The sequence below is a fragment of the Rhinatrema bivittatum genome, chromosome 7 (genome assembly GCF_901001135.1).
Source record: "Rhinatrema bivittatum chromosome 7, aRhiBiv1.1, whole genome shotgun sequence".
Lineage (NCBI taxonomy): Eukaryota > Metazoa > Chordata > Amphibia > Gymnophiona > Rhinatrematidae > Rhinatrema > Rhinatrema bivittatum.
The window spans coordinates 98,838,301-98,858,566 of NC_042621.1; the positions used below are offsets into that span (position 1 = coordinate 98,838,301).

Below are 20,266 nucleotides of genomic sequence, written 5' to 3' on the forward strand. Positions count from 1 at the left end.
CAAAGTTTCATGAGACAGCACCAGCCCCATCCCTTCTCTGGTAAAGCATACTCTTAAAATAAAGGCCCTCTTCTCTCCCTCCTTCTTTCTCTCCCCAGTTCCACACAACACAACACGACTCCAACCCTTCCACCCACTCAGTACTTGAATTAACCCCTCTCTAGTTCCAGGATTGTGGCATGACAACAACACTAAAAGCATAAACTATCAGCATTTTTGTCAGAGATTCTTCTTACAGCAACTCTGGTAGTTTACGCTTCCAGCATTGCTGTCAAAGCAATGTTGAAAGCACCTGTACTGCAGTCCTGGTGCTAGGTACTGAATGGATAAGAGGGATAAAGTTGGGGGGAGGGAGAGAGAGAAAGGGTACTTTATAGTACTTTATTTTAAGAGTAAGCCTTTCTAAAGAGGAGGGGAGAGAGGGAAGGAGACTGATGTCATCTCATGCAACTTTGCGTTTTACATAATACTTGGATAGGTTTGGAGGGCTGCAGGGAATCGGGCTGCAAGGCCTATGCACATCATTGAGTAGAGTGATGGGAAATCAAATTGCGAGGCTGGTTAAAAGTTAACTAGATAAGTACCAGCAATAATGAAACTTCAGCATTTAGCCAGATAACTTGTAAGTTATCTGGCTAAATGACTTTGAATATTGGCCTCCATAAAATTTGTATGCATTATCTGGGAATGTATGCGGCATGTCTTTAGTTGTGGCATGTGCTCCATCCAAGGTGTAATACAAAACCATCAAGCTCCAGAGACTAAGACTTTTACATATCATCTTCATTAAACAGAAGACTGTTTCCTCAAAGGCATTGAAGGCATTGATTCCAAAAGACTCAAGAACCACACTGACCTCTAGCGATTGCTTGATGCCAAAGAAATTATAATCCTTTGGAGCCAGGATCAATGAAAAGACCCAGGAACAAGGAACCTTTCCATTCTTCCTGCTCAGGGCACAAGAAGCCTTCCTTGCAGATGAATTCAGATCCAAATAGAGTTAGCTTTGAGCATCAGACAAGGACATCAAAGAATGATAGTGCATGGTCTGAAAGCAGGAAGACTGCATCTTTAACCATCTGTCCTCCCCAAGCAGTTGTGTTAGAAAATAAACTCAGCTTTCCAAACTGAAACTTAGGCATGATGAATGCCAAGGATCCAATTCTCGTCCATTGATACATTCTAATTGGTCACCCAAGACAACCTGTCCTTGCCAACTGAGATCTCTTTAGTTTTGAAGTCTTGTCGCATTTCAGGAAGGTAAGCTCTAGGACTGCTGTCAGACTGGTGCAGTCCAGTTTATGCAGTCACAGACTAAACCTTGAAAGGCGGCCGCTGATGTGTTACAGGCCACAGTCAGGGTAGCCAGTATCCAGGTGGAGACCGAAAGCAGACTAAGGTCAGGGCTGGCAGAGCTCAAGCAGAGACAAAAAACAGGCTGAGGTCAGAGCAAGCAGCAAGCGAAGAAACGTCAAAGGGCCAGGCTGGATCAGAAATAACACCAAAGGTGATGCAAAAGGAGGACAAGCAGGAATCAGGACAGGCAAGAAGGCAGAAGTAAAACAATGTAGGTAAACGGCAAAGACTGGTACAGAGGCAGGAGTAGGCAAGCAGGCATGAATGATGAGCAGGAACAAGAGGCAAAATCAGGAGTGATAACTATACCTTGGCAGAGGGATCCTTGAAGGGCACTTATCCAGTTGCTGAGGCACTGGATAAGTGCAACGAACTTCCTTATATCTCAAAGCAGTGAGAATGTCATTCATCGTGAGGTTTTGATCCATTTGAACCCTTAGGAGTACATTTTCAAAAACAGCGCGCGCGTACTTTTGTTCGCGCACCAAGAGCAAACAAAAGTACGCTGGATTTTATAAGATACGCGCGTATCTTATAAAATCCGGGGTCGGCGCACGCAAGGGGTAGTAACCGCCGCAACAAGCAAGCTACACCCATACTTATTTGTTTACCCAGACTATGTTATTCAGCCCTTATTGGTTGTTTTTCTTCTCCCCTGCCGTTGAAGCAGAGAGCTATGCTGGATATGCGTGAAGTATTAGTTTTTCTTCTCCCCTGCCGTTGAAGCAGAGAGCTATGCTGGATATGCGTGAAGTATCAGTTTGTCTTCTCCCCTGTCGTTGAAGCAGAGAGCTATGCTGGATATGCGTGAACTATTAGTTTTACTTCTCCCTTGCCATTGAAGCAGAGAGCTATGCTGGATATGCGTGAAGTTTTAGTTTTTCTTCTCCCCTGCCGTTGAAGCAGAGAGCTATGCTGGATATGCGTGAAGTATCAGTTTTTCTTCTCCCTTGCCGTTGAAGCAGAGAGCTATGCTGGATAAGCGTGAACTATTAGTTTTACTTCTCCCTTGCCGTTGAAGCAGAGAGCTATGCTGGATATGCGTGAAGTTTTAGTTTTTCTTCTCCCCTGCCGATGAAGCAGAGAGCTAAGCTGGATATGCGTGAAGTATCAGTTTTTCTTCTCCCTTGCCGTTGAAGCAGAGAGCTATGCTGGATATGCGTGAACTATTAGTTTTTCTTCTCCCTTGCCGTTGAAGCAGAGAGCTATGCTGGATATGCGTGAAGTTTTAGTTTTTCTTCTCCCTTGCCGTTGAAGCAGAGAGCCATGCTGGATATGCGTGAAGTATCAGTTTTTCTTCTCCCCTGCCGTTGAAGCAGGGAGCTATGCTGGATATGCGTGAAGTATTAGTTTTTCTTCTCCCCTGCCGTTGAAGCAGAGAGCTATGCTGGATATGCATTGAAAGTGAAGTATGCATTGAAAGCCACATTAACTATCAACAAATATTGAATAAGCCTAATAATTGGTAATACCTATAGCCTATGAACTCTCCGTTAATTTTACATACTCTTACCCACCCCTGTTTTTTTTTTTTTGTTGTTTTTTTTAATTTGGAGATGGCAGCCCTCCATCCTTCCGCTCCGTGAAGGTGGAACACCAACCACTGGCCACTGGCATCCCGCTCCGTGAATGCCTCTGTGGCTACTGCATTTTGAAAGTAGTAAGGTCATCCTTCATGTATCTGCGTCAGATCTGCCAACTACATAATTTCCTTGATAAACACAATTTTGCTACTGTAATTCATGCCCAAGAATATCAAAAGCAGAAGGAAACTAGAAGCTTCTAAGAAAACAAAATCACCTTTATTTAGCCCATAGTAGCCACATACCTCTCCCAATACCATTTCACCAATAAATGTGTTTTTCAAGGTGATTTTAAAAAGCTAGAGATGTACATATTAATTGTTTCCAGTTTCATTTTGCGTTTTTGTTTTTCAGACTTTTTGTTCATGTTTTGGGGTTTTTTGTGGGGGGATGTGTTTGGGTTTTTTCTTTCATTTTCAGGAAATAGTGTGCCCTATGGGGTGAATTTTAAAAGAGTTGCTCACTTTAAAAGGCTCTTATATGCAAATATCTGGGCTGAGCGCGAGCAGTTTGTATTTTTAAATGGCCCAATTACGCACATATATGCTTGTGTACGAGCAACCCAACACACTGAAAAAAAGGGGCAGAGTTAGGGCATGTTGGGGTTTTCCAGGGCAGGGCCAATATTTACACGCTTATTTACTTCTGCTCTTGATGAGGTGTAAGTCTGGGTGAAGGATCTGGGTAAACTGGCTGGAGTGCAGGCTGAAGAACTAGAGAGGTCTAGATGACCTTGAGATAGACTGGGCCAACAGGTGTATTATTTGGTCAAACTGGCTATTTCCTTCACACGTGCACGTTTTAAAATCTGCTTAGCTGCACGTGTTAAAGCCAACAAATTCCTAAGGAAGATACGCAATTAATACTTGCTCATGTAACTACTTAAAATTAAGAGCGCATATATGCGTGCTAGATATATTTTAAATAGTTTGCATGCAATTGTATGGACAATTTAAAATTTCTGTGTACATGTGTCCATATGCGCACGTGTAGGTGCACTCGTGCTCATTTTAAAGTTACCGTCCCTTTGCTAATAGGACGCACTATTTCCTGAAAATGAGAACAATCACAAAGTTTTGTTATTTAAATATTTTTCAGTTTGTTTCAAACAAAACAAAAATGGGCTTATTTGTCACATTTTACACTTTTTTTTTCAAACAAATGCACATCCTTAATAGAAGCATATAATAAAGTAAATAGGTCAGCTTCTCTCTACATACTGGTTTCTGCCTTGTTTACACTCAGCATCACCAACATTCTAATCTTCCTCCAAATACAGATGTTTATTTTACAATGATTGTGTCAGAATAATTACTGACAAAGAACACCCTTCAACAGAATGATAATACAATTTGTTAATGATAGACAAGACCATCTCTTGCAGTCATAGAACCTATTTAAACATAATAATGAGAAAGTTAGTAATATCTGTATTGTATAGTAATGACAATGTTAGCAACAGAGATTAATGTTGGCATAATCACCAACAAAGCTTACCTAAACAGAGAGATGTCAAAATTAGCAATGATTGTGACACAGAGGGTTAACAGAAGATAGGCCTGGTAACCGCCTATATTTTTACTCATTCTTGGCACTCCTGCTCCACTTTTTCAGGAATTCTACAGAAATTTTGTCCCCAAACAGGAAAGCAGGTAAATTCAAAACCTTTTTAACAAATTTATATAAATGGAATGTTTTCTTTCCCCAGATTTATACATCATGACACAGATGGATAACGATCCCCTCCTGTCCACATTAGTTTCTGACCTCAACAATCTAAAATCAATGCAGAGATCTTTCCCATCTGACATCCTGCTGGAGAAATCCATTTCACCTTCCATTACAGCAACAATAAACTCTTCACCATCAAGCAAAGACAAAGAGTTTTCAAGTAAGAGGTGCTCAAGCCCAGAGAAGATAGTGACTTCACCTTATGAACCTTTTCTGGGATCTTCAAAAGCAGAAATAGAACGAGCAACCAATCTCAACTCATTGATGTCACCAAAGTCTTCTCCTACACACAAGGAGAAAGAGGTCAGTGTCTCAGTACAGTTTTCTACAAACATGAAGAAAGGGGTCGATATCTAAGTGTTATTTTTCACACTTGGTGAAAAAAGTCTCTGTTTCTCTATTGGCAAGCAAGATGATCCTGAGGGAGTACTGAAAGCAGAAGCTGCCTATGCTGGTGAGTACAGGATCTTTGAGTATTACTTGGCTGAAAAATCTTTTGTTACTTAAAGGTTAGAAAAAAGAGTTTATGGAGTAAATTGGTAATTCCTGTATCTTTCAGCCTTTAGAATTTAAAACTAGGTAGTTTCTCTGTCAGTTTCCCACTCCCCAAGTACATTCTTTGATTTATAGACAGTCAACCCAATTAATAGGACAAGAAGTACATTTTCACAACAAGAGTTAATTGGGGATTTAGATAAAACAAGGGCGTAACCCTTCCCTGATTTTATATATATATATATTTTTTTTTATTTATTTATTTATTTATTTGTTTGTTTGTTTATATGTAGATAGATATATACACATCAACATCCCATTAATGGTTATTGACAAAGTAACATAAAATATATGAAATAAATTTAAGGGACTTTAAATTAGATTAAGCATCCATACTCCCTTAGCAATGTTAAATAACTAACAACACAATAATATTAAGAGGCATACAAAATTCTAGCAACAAGACAGGGGCTATCTGGTGTTTTGCAGCATGTGCCACATCTGCGATTAGGTGAGAGGTTGTTTTTGTGCACCCAGTACAAAAAGCTCCTGGTTCTCAGAGAAGAAATCTGATCTCTGCAGGCCAGAGTGGCAGTTCTGGAAGAGCTGAGGCAGTCAGCTAGGTATATATATATAGGAGACCTTCAGAGACAGCAGAGCGGTCCCATGTGCAACTTTGGAAGAGCAAGGTCATCTGGTAGGAGACCATCACATTTGTGTGGCAGGAAGTGATGCTCTAGCTGTCCTCAAGGTAATGACGTACTATGCTCTTACACCAAGGATATGTATCCAGTGCATGTCCAAAAAGGAAGGGTTAGGATGGCCATTATAGTTGGTGATACAATCATTAGGAATGTAAATAGCTTGGTGGCTGGTGGGTATCAGGATCACTTGGTAACTTGCCTGCCTGGAAAAAAGGTGACAGACATATGTTACCTGGTTAGAACTTTAGATCACGCTGGGGAGAAGACCTAATGACATAAGAAGGTGTGGGAGAGAGGTTCTGGAAGCCAAAATTAGGATTTTTGGTACAAAGTTAAAATCCAGAACTTCCTGAATAATATTCTAGGAAATGCTCCCCTTCCACGCACAGGGCTCCAGAGGCAGGCAAGACTTCGGAGTCTCAACACATAGACGAGGTGATGGTGCAGATAAGAAAGATTTTAATTTGTTAGAACCAGGCAACATTTTGGAGAAGGGGAAGCTTATTCTGAAAGGATGGGCATCATTTTAACCAGAGTGGAATCTGGCTGCTGGCACTAATGTTTATAAAGGAGATAGCACAGCTTTTAAATTAGATAAAGGGGGAAATCCAACTGTCACTCAAAAGCTCATGGTTCAGAATGAGATATCTTTAAAAGATACCAGCATAACAGGAAAGTGAGACTATCCCAATTAAGAGGCAGTGATAGAGGCAGAAGTAGCCCAGGTGCATTTAAATAAAGAGTGTACAGAGATAAATGATTCCAAACTCTCAGTTTCAAGTGGAAGGCAGGTTGTTAATACAATTACCGGTAAAAGTAATTCAGGAAATCTAAATATAAGATTAGAGAGTTGGAATGTATAGCACTGATCAAAGGTATAGACATAATAGGCATTTTAGAAACCTGATGGAAGGAGGATAACCAGTGGGATACTGTGATACTAGGATACAAATTATAATGGAATAATAGGCCAGGTTAAATTGTTGCAGGAGTGGCACTATATGTCAAACAGAATAAAAGACGTGCAGGAGACAAAGTGCACCATGGAATCTTTATGGATAGAAATTCCACGTATAATGAGGAAGAGTGTAATGGTGGGAGTATAATTTAATCTGCCTGTCCAGGATGAAAACTGAAATACTAACAGAAATCAGAAAAGCTAACAAATTAAGCTACACGCTAATCATGGGAGATTTCAATTACCCCAATATGGGATGGGGAAATATCTCATTGGGACATGCTAGGGAAGTTAAGTATTTTGATGCCATAAATGACTGCAGAGTGAGCAAAACAGCAAAACAAAAATAAATTTACCATGAGTTAAAAAAAACCCCAAACAAAAACAAAACTGTCACTTTTGCAAAAGTACATTATTCCTAATACTACTTAATGCTAATTAACATTATTTTCTCTTTCTCTGTCAATAAGCAAGCTGAATTAGCCATTACATGTGGGTGACATCATCCGGCAGCACCAAACAGACTTGTCTCTCCAAGCTGTAGAGCTTTGAGCTCTAATGAGCATGTGCAGGAGTTCCCACGTGGCAATTGCCTTGTGAGTCTCCTATGTCATATTTTTTCCAAGCTAAAGTGTTGACGTGTACTTTGTCTCTCCTCTAATTTTCTCTTCTGTTATGGCTACCATAATTAATATAGAAACATAGAAACATAGAAGTGACAGCAGAAGAAGACCAAACGGCCCATCCAGTCTGCCCAGCAAGCCTCGACACCCTTTTGTTTTCACAATCTGTAACTCTGACCGTGAGGTCAGGGCCCTTATTGGTAACCTTTTGGTTCCAATTCCCTTCCACCCCCACCATCGATGCAGACAGCAGTGCTGGAGCTGCATCCAAGTGAAGTATCCAGCTAATTGGTTTGGGTAGTAACCGCCGTAATAAGCAAGCTACTCCTGTTTGTTTACCCTGCCTGTGCAATTCAGCCATTGTTGGTTGTCTGAATAAAAATCCTCTATACTTAATTCCCTCTGTTGCTGAAGCAGTGAGCTGCGCTGGATACTTATTCCAAGTCAAGTATCATGCTTAATTGATTCGGGGTAGTAGCTACCGTAACAAGCAAGCTACACCCATGCTTATTTGTTTACCCAGACTATGTAATTCATTCCTTGTTGGTTGATGCTGATATAAATCATCTTTTCTTCATTCTCTCTGCTGTTGAAGCAGAGAGCTATGTTGGATGTGCATTGAAAGTGAAGTATCAGGCTTAATTGATTTGGGGTAGTAACCGCCGTAACAAGCCAGATACTCCCATGCTTATTTGTTTACCCAGACTATGTAATTCATTCCTTGTTGGTTGATGCTGAATATAAATCATCTTTTCTTCATTTTCCCTGCCGTTGAAGGAGAGAGCTATGCTGGATGTGCATTGAAAGTGAAGTATCAGGCTTAATTGATTTGGGGTAGTAACCGCCGTAACAAGCCAGATACTCCCATGCTTATTTGTTTACCCAGACTATGTAATTCATTCCTTGTTGGCTGATGCTGAATATAAATAATCTTTTCTTTATTTTCCCTGCCGTTGAAGGAGAGAGCTATGCTGGATGTGCATTGAAAGTGAAGTATCAGGCTTATTTGATTTGGGGTAGTAACTGCCGTAACAAGCAAGCTACTCCCCTGCTTTTTTGTGGATGCAAATCCTTTTTTCCACATTTCCTCTTGCCGTTGAAGCATAGAGCAATATTGGAGTCGCATTAACTGTGTGTATGTTTATTGAATAAGGATATTAATCTCCAGGTAGTAGCCGTCATTCCCGCAAGCAAGCCACCCCTTGCCTCTTCTCTTCATTCACATCCTCTAGACTTTATGGATCCACAGTGTTTATCCCACTCCCCTTTGAAATCCTTCACAGTTTTGGTCTTCACCACTTCCTCTGGAAGGGCATTCCAGGCATCCACCACCCTCTCCGTGAAGAAATACTTCCTGACATTGGTTCTGAGTCTTCCTCCCTGGAGTTTTAAATCATGACCCCTGGTTCTGCTGATTTTTTTGCAACGGAAAAGGTTTGTCATTGTCTTTGGATCATTAAAACCTTTCAAGTATCTGAAAATTTGAATCATATCACCCCTGCTCCTCCTTTCCTCCAGGGTGTACATATTTAGATTCTTCAATCTCTCCTCATAAGTCATTCTATGAAGACCTTCCACATTTTTGGTCGCCCTTCTCTGGACCGCCTCCATCCTGTCACTGTCCCTTCGGAGATACGGTCTCCAGAACTGAACACAGTACTCCAGGTGAGGCCTCACCAAGGACCTGTAGAAGGGGATTATCACTTCCCTTTTCTTACTCGATATTCCTCTCTCTATGCAGCCCAGCATTCTTCTGGCTTTAGCTATCGCCTTGTCACACTTCAGATCATTAGAGACTATCACCCCGAGGTCTCTCTCCTGCTCAGTACATATCAGCCCTACTCCCGCCATCGAATACAGTTCTTTCGGATTTCCACACCTCATGTGCAAGACTCTGCACTTCTTGGCATTGAATCTCAGCTGCCATATCTTCGACCATTCTTCCAGCTTCCTTAAATCCCGTCTCATTCTGTCCACTCCTTCCGGCGTGTCCACTCTGTTGCAGATCTTAGTGTCATCTGCAAAAAGACAAACCTTACCTTCTATCCCAACCGCAATGTCGCTCACAAAGATATTGAACAGGGCCGGTCCCAACACCGATCCCTGCGGCACTCCGCTCAACACTGCCCCCTCTTCAGAGTAAGTTCCATTTACCATCACACATTATTTTCTGTCCATCAACCAGTTTGCAATCCAGGTCACCACCTCAGCACTCACTCCTAAGCTTCTTATTTTATTCACCAGTCTCCTGTGCGGGACCGTATTAAAAGCCTTGCTAAAATCCAAGTAGATGACATCGAGCACTCTACCTTGATCCAATTCCTTAGTTACCCAGTCAAAAAAGTCAATCAGATTTGTCTGACCGGAGCTTCCACTGGTGAATCCATGCTGCCTCTGGTCCAGCAATTCTTGCGACTGTAGATAGTTCACTATTCTTTCTTTCAGTAGTGATTCCATTACTTTTCCCACCACCGAGGTGAGGCTGACCGGTCTGTAGTTACCAGCCTCTTCTCTGTTCCCACTCTTGTGAAGCGGGACCACAACCGCTCTTCTCCAATCACTCGGCACCACTCCTGTTTCTAATGATCTATTGAACAGGTCACACAGCGGACCCGCCAGCACATCTCTAAGCTCCCTCAGTATCCTGGGATGAACCTCATCAGGCCCCAATGCTTTGTCCACTTTCAGTTTCCCCAGCTCTTCCCATACATGCTCTACTGTAAATGAAGTTACATCTACTCTATTCCCCTCCAGTTTCTTGTTAACTAGCGACGGTCCTTCTCCAGGGTCCTCTTTAGTGAACACCGAACTGAAGTATTTGTTTAATATTTCTGCCATTTCTTCGTCTCTCTCCACACATTGATTCTTTTCATCTTTCAATTTCATTATACCACTTTGGACTTTTCTCTTTTCACTGATGTATCTGAAAAATGTTTTGTCACCTCTCTTGACCTCTTTGGCAATCCTTTCTTCTGCTTGACTTTTTGCCATCTTAATTACTTTCTTCGTCTCCCTCAGTACTACCAGATATTCTTCCTTGTGCTCCTCCTTTTGGGATCTTTTATATTTCTTGAACGCTGTTCTTTTAGCCTTTATTTTGTCAGCCACCTCATTTGAGAACCAGATAGGTTTAATTTTTCTTTTGCTTTTCTTTACTTTTCTAACATATAGATTAGTTGCCTTGGTAACTGCTCCTTTTAGATTGGTCCACTGTTGATCCACATCTCCCAGCCTTTTAGTTCTTCCTCCAGGTACTTCCCCATTTCATCAAAGTCTGTGTTTTTGAACTGCAAAACTTGGGTCTTTGTGCTTCTTTTCCGTATCCTTTTTGTGATATTAAACCATACCGTTTGAAGATCACTGCTGCTGAGGTGAGCGCATTCATACTAGAGATGTGCATTTGTTTTTGCCAAATTAGACAATTTCAAAGAAATTGTCTAATTCGGCATGGTTCGGGGGCAACGAAACCTGAAAAGAATTTTTCCGAAATTTTGGAAACATTTGTATTTCAGGTTAGTGCACACTAACCCAAAAATCAGGGGCCCACGAAAAAAAAAAACCCCGAACAGCGGGAAAAACGAAGTTTCCCACGGTTCACTGAAAACGAAGCCCGAAACGATATTTCAAAACTATTAACATCTCTACTTAATACTGACAGCTAAAAGATAGATCTTTATCTTTATTAAAACATTTATATACCGCTAAATGCCTAGGCCCCAGGTGGTTTATAAAAGTACATACATAATCATAAATCATATACTTTATTTAGATAAAGTATGGAATATTCCAGGAGAATGCAAGACAATTCAGAAGCAGTGTCAAAGAGCATTGTTGACACAATAAATTAAATACATTACCACTTCCAATTTACACATCAATGAGTTAGTTTGTTTATATAAAATTTTCTCACAGGACAAGCAGGATGTTAGTCCTCACATATGGGTGACATCACAGGATGGAGCCCAATCACGGAACACTTTTGTCAAAGTTTCTAGAACTTTGACTGGCACCTACTGGGCATGCCCAGCATGGCACTAAACCTGCAGCCAGCAGGGGTCCCCCTTCAGTCTTCTTTTTTCCGTGCAGCAGTAGCCACGTGGGTTAAGGAGCTCCACAGAGATTCCTGACAGGAATTTTCCTCATGGAATTACTAAAAACTTTCATACCACACAGGGGTCTCTCCTTTGAAATTTTTACTCCGCAGTACTCGGTAGGTTTTTACCCATTTTCGGCCTATTCCCGTCGAGTTCGGCCTCGCGGCCTACTGGCCGTCGACCGTACCACGGCTAAATTTTTCAAAGGCCATGGCGTCGAGGTTCCGTTGGTGCCTGGACTGTACTCGCACCATGTCCATTACAGACCCGCATAACGTCTGTGTAATGTGTCTTGGGTGCAAGCATGATGTCCTGACTTGCACCAAATGTGCCTTAATGACACCAAAAGGTCGCATGGTCAGAATGGAGAAAATGCAACTTCTCTTCCGTTCTTAAACTCTGACGCCGTCTATTGCATCGATGTTGTCTGAACCAGCACCGTCCACTTTGTGCCAGTATCGGCCACAGGCCGGTGACCTTCCGGCGTCGACAACTTCTCGGCCTTCGACTACCTCTGCTCCCCCTCAGGACCGAGGGGATTGTAGAGAGAAACATCGGCATCGACACCGCAAGTCTCGGACCATCGAGAAAGGAAAATCTTCGACCTCACCATCGTCCGAGCCGCCATCGAAGAAACCCCATCCAGAAAAGGCACCGACCCTTTCTGCGACTGGGTCACTGAGGCAACCCTCACCCGGACGGTATCGGGAGCTGCGACTCCGCCTTTAACTGTGGTCCCTCCAGCTATGCCTCTGCCTCCTTCTTCCCTTCCGGAGCCGGGGCTGCTTGCTCCAGGTCTCCGTGAAGAACTGGACCGGATGGTTCAGGAGGCCATCGATAAGGCGATGCACAGACTCCAAGTTCCTCTGACATCGAAACCAGTGCCGATTGTCGAACCGACCACTGATCCGATTCTAGAAGCACTGGCACCACTGCTCTCGAAGATGGAAGCGCTCATAGCCGCTTTTCCACCGATGGACCCTGGGTCACCAATGGCTCTGGTGCCCTCCCCACTTACCCTGTCTTCGGGAGGGAAAACACCATTCCTCATTCCTCCATTGGGAGTTCTTCCAATGCTGATGCACCCATCGGTGCCACCGATCCATCCATCGATGCTCTCAATGCCTTCATCGGTGCCTCCAGTACTTCCCTCGATGCCTTCGAAGCCTAGACCGGGACCTTCAGGAATACCATCGTCCCGTCTTTCTCAGGCTCCTAGAGGGGCAAGACCTGACACCTATGACACCTGGACCGACAATTCTTCTCAAGACACTGATGACTTGCCTTCTTCTGGGCAGAGTCTACAACCACAGAATGGTGATCCTGCTGTGGTTTTTGGAAACCAGGGGCTGTCTGTACCAGGTAGGTGGCATCTGACTGTCCACACTTTACAGGGATACGCTGCACAGATATTACTCTCTCAGATCAAAAAAAAAAAAAAAAGAAGCACTGCAGACTCAAAATCTTGTGCTTCCTCTTCCTAGCTGGGGACTCCCAGACAGCATGACTAATTCAGCCTGCTTATCTGCAGGAAAAAAATCAAGTTTGCTTACTGTAAATGGTGTTTTTATGGTAGATAGCAGGATGAATTAGCCATGCGCTCCCACCCACCTCCCTGGACAGTCTAAAAAACTTTTTCTGCCTGCCTTCTTCTTCTTCCTCTTACTGCTTGCATGCTTTCTCATAAACTGAGGCGATATGGGCAGGTGCGCAACGGAAGGCACTGCGCAGACGTGCAGGAACCAAGCTCTGCATTTTCTATGAGAAGTTCCGGCTCCAGGCCGCCAGGGGGCGCTCCCAGACAGCATGGCTAATTCATCCTGCTATCTACGGAAAACACCATTTACTGTAAGCAAACTTTAGGCTTGCTTTTTCTTACAGGCACATACACTAAAGAAAACACCCTAATATTTCACCTCTCCTGCAAACTTTTTAAGTCCTAAAATTTCCCATAGCAATACTTACCAATCTCTTCAGTCACTAGTAAGATGATCTTTTCCTTTCAGTGCTCCCACAGAATATGTTTTGAGTAGGTCTAAGGTTTGCCAATGGGCTCTGTTGTAGTGGACATTTGCTGCAGTCTGTGAGTATGCCTGCAGGATCACGAGCCAGATTGGGAATGGATATTCTCTATCACCTATAGAGAAGAAAGTAGAGTGAGACTACTTTTAAATCTTAAGCCTGTTGGTTTGCCTTCAGCCTCATTAACTAATTTTAACAATCGTCTGTTGACCTGTATGTTTGTCTTGATTAGAAAATAAGCTCTGTTGAGCAGGATATGCCTCTTGTGTATTTTTCTTTGTTCAGTGCTGTGTATATCGATCAGTGCAATAGAAATGTTAAGTGGAAGTAGTAGTAGCAGAAGAGAGTGAGCTATCCCAAGTTGGTAGGCAGTGAGGCTGTCCCTGGGTAGAGACTAGAGTGGCTCTCATGATTCAAAATAGTAAGACCACCTACAGACAAAGGGAGAGAAAAGGGCAGAGGTTAGTTGCTGTGTCAAAGTAATGAGAGCAGCACACATACCTAGAAGCCAATCCCAAGTGATGAAACCATCCTGGAAGCGGTCATGAATTTCTGATTATGAGAGGATGTAAGTATTGTGTCAAAATCCTGGAAACCTGAGCTATATATGCATGAGGATTCCCTTGACATTTCAGACCACCTGCATGTTGAGGGAATAGAAACCCTAGCAGTTTAGGAAGGTGGCTTAATTGCCTGCAGGTGGCCTTCTTATAGGGATATGAGTGCAATAAATTGCCCCCAAAACAAAGGGGAAACATGCAGTTCTGTGGAAATCAGTCATAATTTATTTTTGCTGTCTGTCCCAAGGGAAAGATATATACTGATGTGTTTTCCTGAGAAATGCAGTCAGAAACTGAGCTATACATATGGAGGTGACTGACTGACTTATTCCAGCTATGACTCCTAATGGTGTCTGGAAGGTGTTGGTAGCAAAAAAAAGCCAGGGCTGTGGTGACCTTGGGATGTACTGGCAAGATGTAGCCTCTCCAAGTGGAAGGACACAGGTTCTGCTCTAACTGCTGACATAGGTATATTATGCTTTCGTTGTTGAACCTGAACCTGCGCAAGACTTGCTTCTCAGACAGATCCAGAAACTGTGCCCTGGTCCTGTATACTCTCTCTAAGGGATACTTCCTCCTTCTCCTCCTCCATTATCTCTCAAACAATGTGTCCTGAGCATCCATAAGTTTATAATACTCATGTTCAATGCCACTTCACCACAACTTACCCCACACCCAGTTAGCCTTAGTCAGCCCCAGTAACACACACACACACACACAGTCATCCCAAGTTACATACACATAAACACCGCCTCAGAAATGCTGTGCCATCTACTGAAATGTTCCCCCAAAGAATGGAAGCCAACTTTGGATCAGACAGAAGGACAGACCTGAAAAAACGAGATGCCAAACAAATTAGTAGACAAGGACAATGATTTCCCAGTTTACCCCCCCCCCCCCCACACACACACACCCCACACACACCCACCTTCTCTCTCTACTTCTAGCAAGCTGCCCTTTCCACTGATCATATGAAGCCAGCATGCCAAATGCCAGGAAAGAGTCAATGAAAGTTTGAATTTGGCATGTTAAATAGATGGAAAAGTGTTTGTGCATTCTTGATGACGTTCATGCATACATTCATTATAAAATAGCAAAGTACATGCGAACATCGAAATCATATCTTGACATGCCCCAAAAATGCCCACTTTGTGCCTACTTTCCAATGCAAACATGCGAGTACGTACATACTTGGCCTGGTTTTTTTAATTGCTTGTGTGTTCATTCAGTCATTTTTATGAGCAAAATCCCTTTGAAAATTTTCCCCATAGTTTAGACTATGGTCTTTGTTATATGTGGGTGAAGACACTCATTGAGAAAAGCCTAGATCTGAGAAAAAAAGATTTTTAAAAATCCATAACTAATTTATCAGAGGCATCCTCAATATATAGATTAAAATCCACTATAAAAAGAATATGTGTATATTTCAGACTTACTTCTGTTATTAATTGAAGTTGATTAAGAAGAATTAAATGATTATCTTGTGGGGCCCTAATCACTAATAAGATAGCTAAGTTCCGTAAGCCTCCAAAATGGAGTAAGAGACATTCTACTCCCAATTACAAATGTAAACTTCACAGGCATGCAAAATCATCAAAACCCCTCCCCCATTTCTTTTACTTAAGGACAGGGAAAAGTAGTATATCCTGCTGGACAAAATTCTGTTAAAGTGACACAAAGGAGGTAATTTTAAAAGGAGTTACACATGTAAATATAACATAATATCATAACAATTTTAAAAAGCCATTTACACATTTTATTTATTTATTTAACAGTTTTATGTACCGCAGTTCAGGTAACAAAGTTACTAATCACTTTGGTTCACATTTCAACAATTACAATGAACAGGGTGAGTGAAACTTGGATAATAACTTACAATGAACAGGGAGAATACAATTTATATACAAAGAGCTTGGATGAACAGTGTGTGAAGTCGCTGGGACATGTAAAGTATGCTTACATCTGCATATCCTATGGACAATTCAGTGGCATACATCATTGCAATTTTCATAAGTCCACTTACACGAGTAAAGTGTATTTATTCATGTAAAACCAGACTTTATGCATGTAATTGCTTTTTAAAATCAGACCCAAAATATCAAGTTTATATTCAGTTTTTGAAAGAACAAATGCCTTAGAATGGTTTGTGAATTGATTAATTGAATATTCAAGGCATAATCACAATTATGAGTTAATTTTCAAAGCAGTTATGTACTTACGGGTGAATTTTAAAAGAGTTGCTCATGTTAAAACCCCATATATGTAAGTATATGGGCCAAGCGTGAGCGATTCGTATTATAAAAGCCACAAATTATGTGCATTCATATGCATGAGCAAGTAAAAAAAAAAAAGGGGGGGGTGTTTCAGGGGTGTTCTGTGGGACTAAAATTTACAAGCATAAATCCATATTTTAAATCCGGTGGCTGCAGTGCTCAGTGGGCTATTAGCTGTGCACGTTTACTTCTGCTTTTGACGAAGTGTAAGTCTGCATAAATCTCTGTTTAGGCCTAAAACAACTGGGTGAGGGGTCTGGATCCAACTGGGGGACGTGCAGGCTGAAGAACCAGAAGGGTCTGGATGACCTCAAGATGGACTGGGCAAACTGGTGGAATAATTGGTAAACCTGGGAATGTTCTTCACGTGAGCATGTTTTAAAATCCACTTACCTGTGCACTTTAAAACCGACAAAGTCCTAAGGAAGATATACGAAATACGTTTGCTTAAGTAACTGCTTAAAATTAGAGGCATATGTATGCCTGGCAGAGATAAAGCAAAATATATTGGAGACATAAAGAATAAAGTTATATTAAATTAAACCTTTAAACTTAGCAAAAACAGGAATCAGGTAAGCTGTGCAGCATTCAGCAAGATCACTTGTGCTTGGTTGCTGTGCAAGTGATTATACCACACCCAGAATGTCTGCTAAGTAGGGTCCTGTGTTCCTCCCTTTGAAGTACACAAGGATTTTACAATAATAACTAGCAATAAAATACCGCAACACACAAGACAGAGTAAAAACCTGCAGAAATAGAACAGTGCCTTTTGCAGAAAATAAATTTTTTTTAAAATATTATATAGCCACAAACAAGACAGAAGCAGACAGGAGAAATAATTAATGCCACCCACAAGAACAGATTCAAAATATCAGAGATAAAGCAAAATATATTGGAGAAATAAAGAATAAAATAATTAGAAATAAGTAGTAATTAGAACTTTAATTAAAGTAGGCTGTTTTGATCTTTTTAATTATTTCTTAGGCCAATAAGTATGTAGACGAAATGCACAATATATAATTCAACCAGTCCCAAAACTTTATATCTATAAAATGTATCCAGCTAACTAGCCGAGCTGAACAATGGCTGAATATGAACCCCAATGTTTACTGCTCAGCGATGTCTACACACAATCCTGACAGAAAAAATGCACAGTAATGGCACTTGCAACTATGATGTCAGTGATTTCGAGGGCATGGATAAGGCAGCACAGCTGCTCACCTGCAAGACACAATGAGGTTCATATTCAGCCATTGTATGGCTCGGCCAATTAATTATTTATTTATTTAAGGATTTTTATATACCGTCATTCAAGGACCATCACAACGGGTTACAGAATTTTTCTAAGCGCAAGTGGGAAATATTAAAAGAATACAAATACAATGCAGTTAGATGATAATACAATAAAATCAAAAGAAGCTAAAACAGTAGAAACAAGTAGTATCAGATAAAAGTTGTACAATAATATAATCAAAACAGAGAGGTATATAATAATTAGCTGGATAAAGTAATCTGGCTAACTTAGCCCATAGATTCAGTAGTATGGTCACGCTACTGAATATATCCATCTATGTTAAAGTTAGCCAGATAAGTTTATCCAACTAACTTTAGAAAAGGTCTGAAGGCCAACCAGAGTTAGCCAGATATGTTATTTGGTTGACTTATTATCCAGCTTGAATTTAGCTGGATAGGTGCCCAAATTTTCATTTTGCTGGATAACTTCTGAGTTATCGGTTAAAAGCTTTTGAATATGGACCTCGACATATACTGCTGAGCAGTCCCCACTCACAGTCCTGGCAGAGAAAAAGCAGGGTGTTTTTTACTTATTTTAATTTTACCATGAGGTGGTACACTTTCTTACTTCTTTTACTTTTATATTTCTTGGTTATAGATCTCAGCTTGGGCTAGTTTTTACTACTATCATTAAAAAATAACATCATCTATAGATTCTGTTTTATATTACTACAGCATGCATACTTATAAAAAGGGATAAAGATGATTTAATAATAAAATCATTGAGAGGGCAATTTTCAAAGAGACTTCCACAGATACAAAGTGTTTTACCATGTCAATCACCTGTCTAAAAATTGCCCACTCTGGGTGCAGGCAAAAGTGTGCACAAAGTTTCATAAGGCACATACTTATACCTGTATTGTAGTAGAGGCATTCCTAGGATGGGGTTGTATCAGGGAAGAAAATTATGCACTTTCAGGTTGATTTTAAAAGCGTTGCTCGCGTAAAAATGCCCACAGGTGTAGATTTTATAAATCTACGCGCGCGCGTACTTTTGTTCGTGCACCAGGCGCGAACAAAAGTACGCCGGATTTTATAAGATATGTGCATATCTTATAAAATCCAGGGTCGGCACGCACAAGGGGGTGCACATTTGTGCAACTTGCGCGCGTTGCCTGTTCCCTCCGAGGCCGCTCCGAAATCGGAGCGGCCTCGGAGGGAACTTTCTTTCTACCCCCCCGCACCTTCCCCCTATCTTTGTTGTTAAAGTTACGCCTGCCAGAGGCAGGCATAACTCTGCGCGCACCAGCAAGCTGCTGGCGCACCATCACCCAACCCGGAGGCTGGTCCGGAGGCCTCGACCACGCCCCCGGGCCAGCACCACGCCCCCAACATGCCCCCTGGAATGCCCCAAAATTCGCACCGCCCACCCGACACGATCCCCTTGCGAAGCCCCAGGACTTACGCGCGTCCCAGGGCTTGCGCACGCCGCCGAGCCTATGCAAAATAGGCTCGGCGGGCGCAGGGGGGTTTTTAAAAGGGTTACGCGTGTACCTTATGTGCGTAACCCTTTTAAAATCCAGCCCACAATGCGTATGTGGGCTGCATATGAGGATTTTAAAAAGCCACAAAATGCACGCGTATGTACCGGTGCAATTGTGAAGAATAAGGGGCGGAGAATGGGCAGGGCATAGGCATTCTGGGGAGGGGCCAAGACTTACATGTGTATCTCCGTATTTTAATACCAAAAATCACAATATGCGTACGCTAGTTAACCTCCTAAGTTTACTGCTGCTGCTGCTGAGGAGCAAGTCTGTAGATCTTAGAGATGTGAATCGTGTCCTCGATCGTCTTAACGATCGATTTCGGCTGGGAGGGGGAGGGAATCGTATTGTTGCCATTTGGGGGGGTAAAATATCGTGAAAAATCGAAAAAACGTAAAATCGCAAAACCGGCACATTAAAACCCCCTAAAACCCACCCCCGACCCTTTAAATTAAATCCCCCACCCTCCCGAACCCCCCCCTCCAAATGACTTAAATAACCTGCGGGTCCAGCGGCGGTCCGGAACGGCAGCGGTCCGGAACGGGCTCCTGCTACTGAATCTTGTTGTCTTCAGCCGGCGCCATTTTCCAAAATGGCGCCGAAAAAATGGCGGCGGCCATAGACGAACACGATTGGACGGCAGGAGGTCCTTCCGGACCCCCGCTGGACTTTTGGCAAGTCTTGTGGGGGTCAGGAGGCCCCCCCCCCAAGCTGGCCAAAAGTTCCTGGAGGTCCAGCGGGGGTCAGGGAGCGATTTCCCGCCGCGAATCGTTTTCGTACTGAAAATGGCGCCGGCAGGAGATCGACTGCAGGAGGTCGTTCAGCGAGGGTTCCGGCGCCTCGCTGAACGACCTCCTGCAGTCGATCTCCTGCCGGCGCCATTTTCCGTACGAAAACGATTCGCGGCGGGAAATCGCTCCCTGACCCCCGCTGGACCTCCAGGAACTTTTGGCCAGCTTGGGGGGGGGCTCCTGACCCCCACAAGACTTGCCAAAAGTCCAGCGGGGGTCCGGAAGGACCTCCTGCCGTCCAATCGTGTTCGTCTATGGCCGCCGCCATTTTTCGGCGCCATTTTGGAAAATGGCGCCGG

At 42.5% G+C, this 20,266-nt stretch overlaps 1 protein-coding gene across 3 annotated transcripts in view; it reads left to right on the top strand.

The window, feature by feature from the left end:
• The window catches only part of LRRC36 (leucine rich repeat containing 36), a 287,868-nt gene that overhangs the window by 187,240 nt on the left and 80,362 nt on the right, over positions 1–20,266 (top strand). For all 3 annotated transcript variants that reach the window (XM_029608785.1, XM_029608787.1, XM_029608786.1), the window contains one exon: positions 4,648–4,973. In XM_029608785.1, coding sequence (XP_029464645.1) covers positions 4,648–4,973 — 326 coding nt within the window. The remainder of the gene's footprint in view (positions 1–4,647; positions 4,974–20,266) is intronic.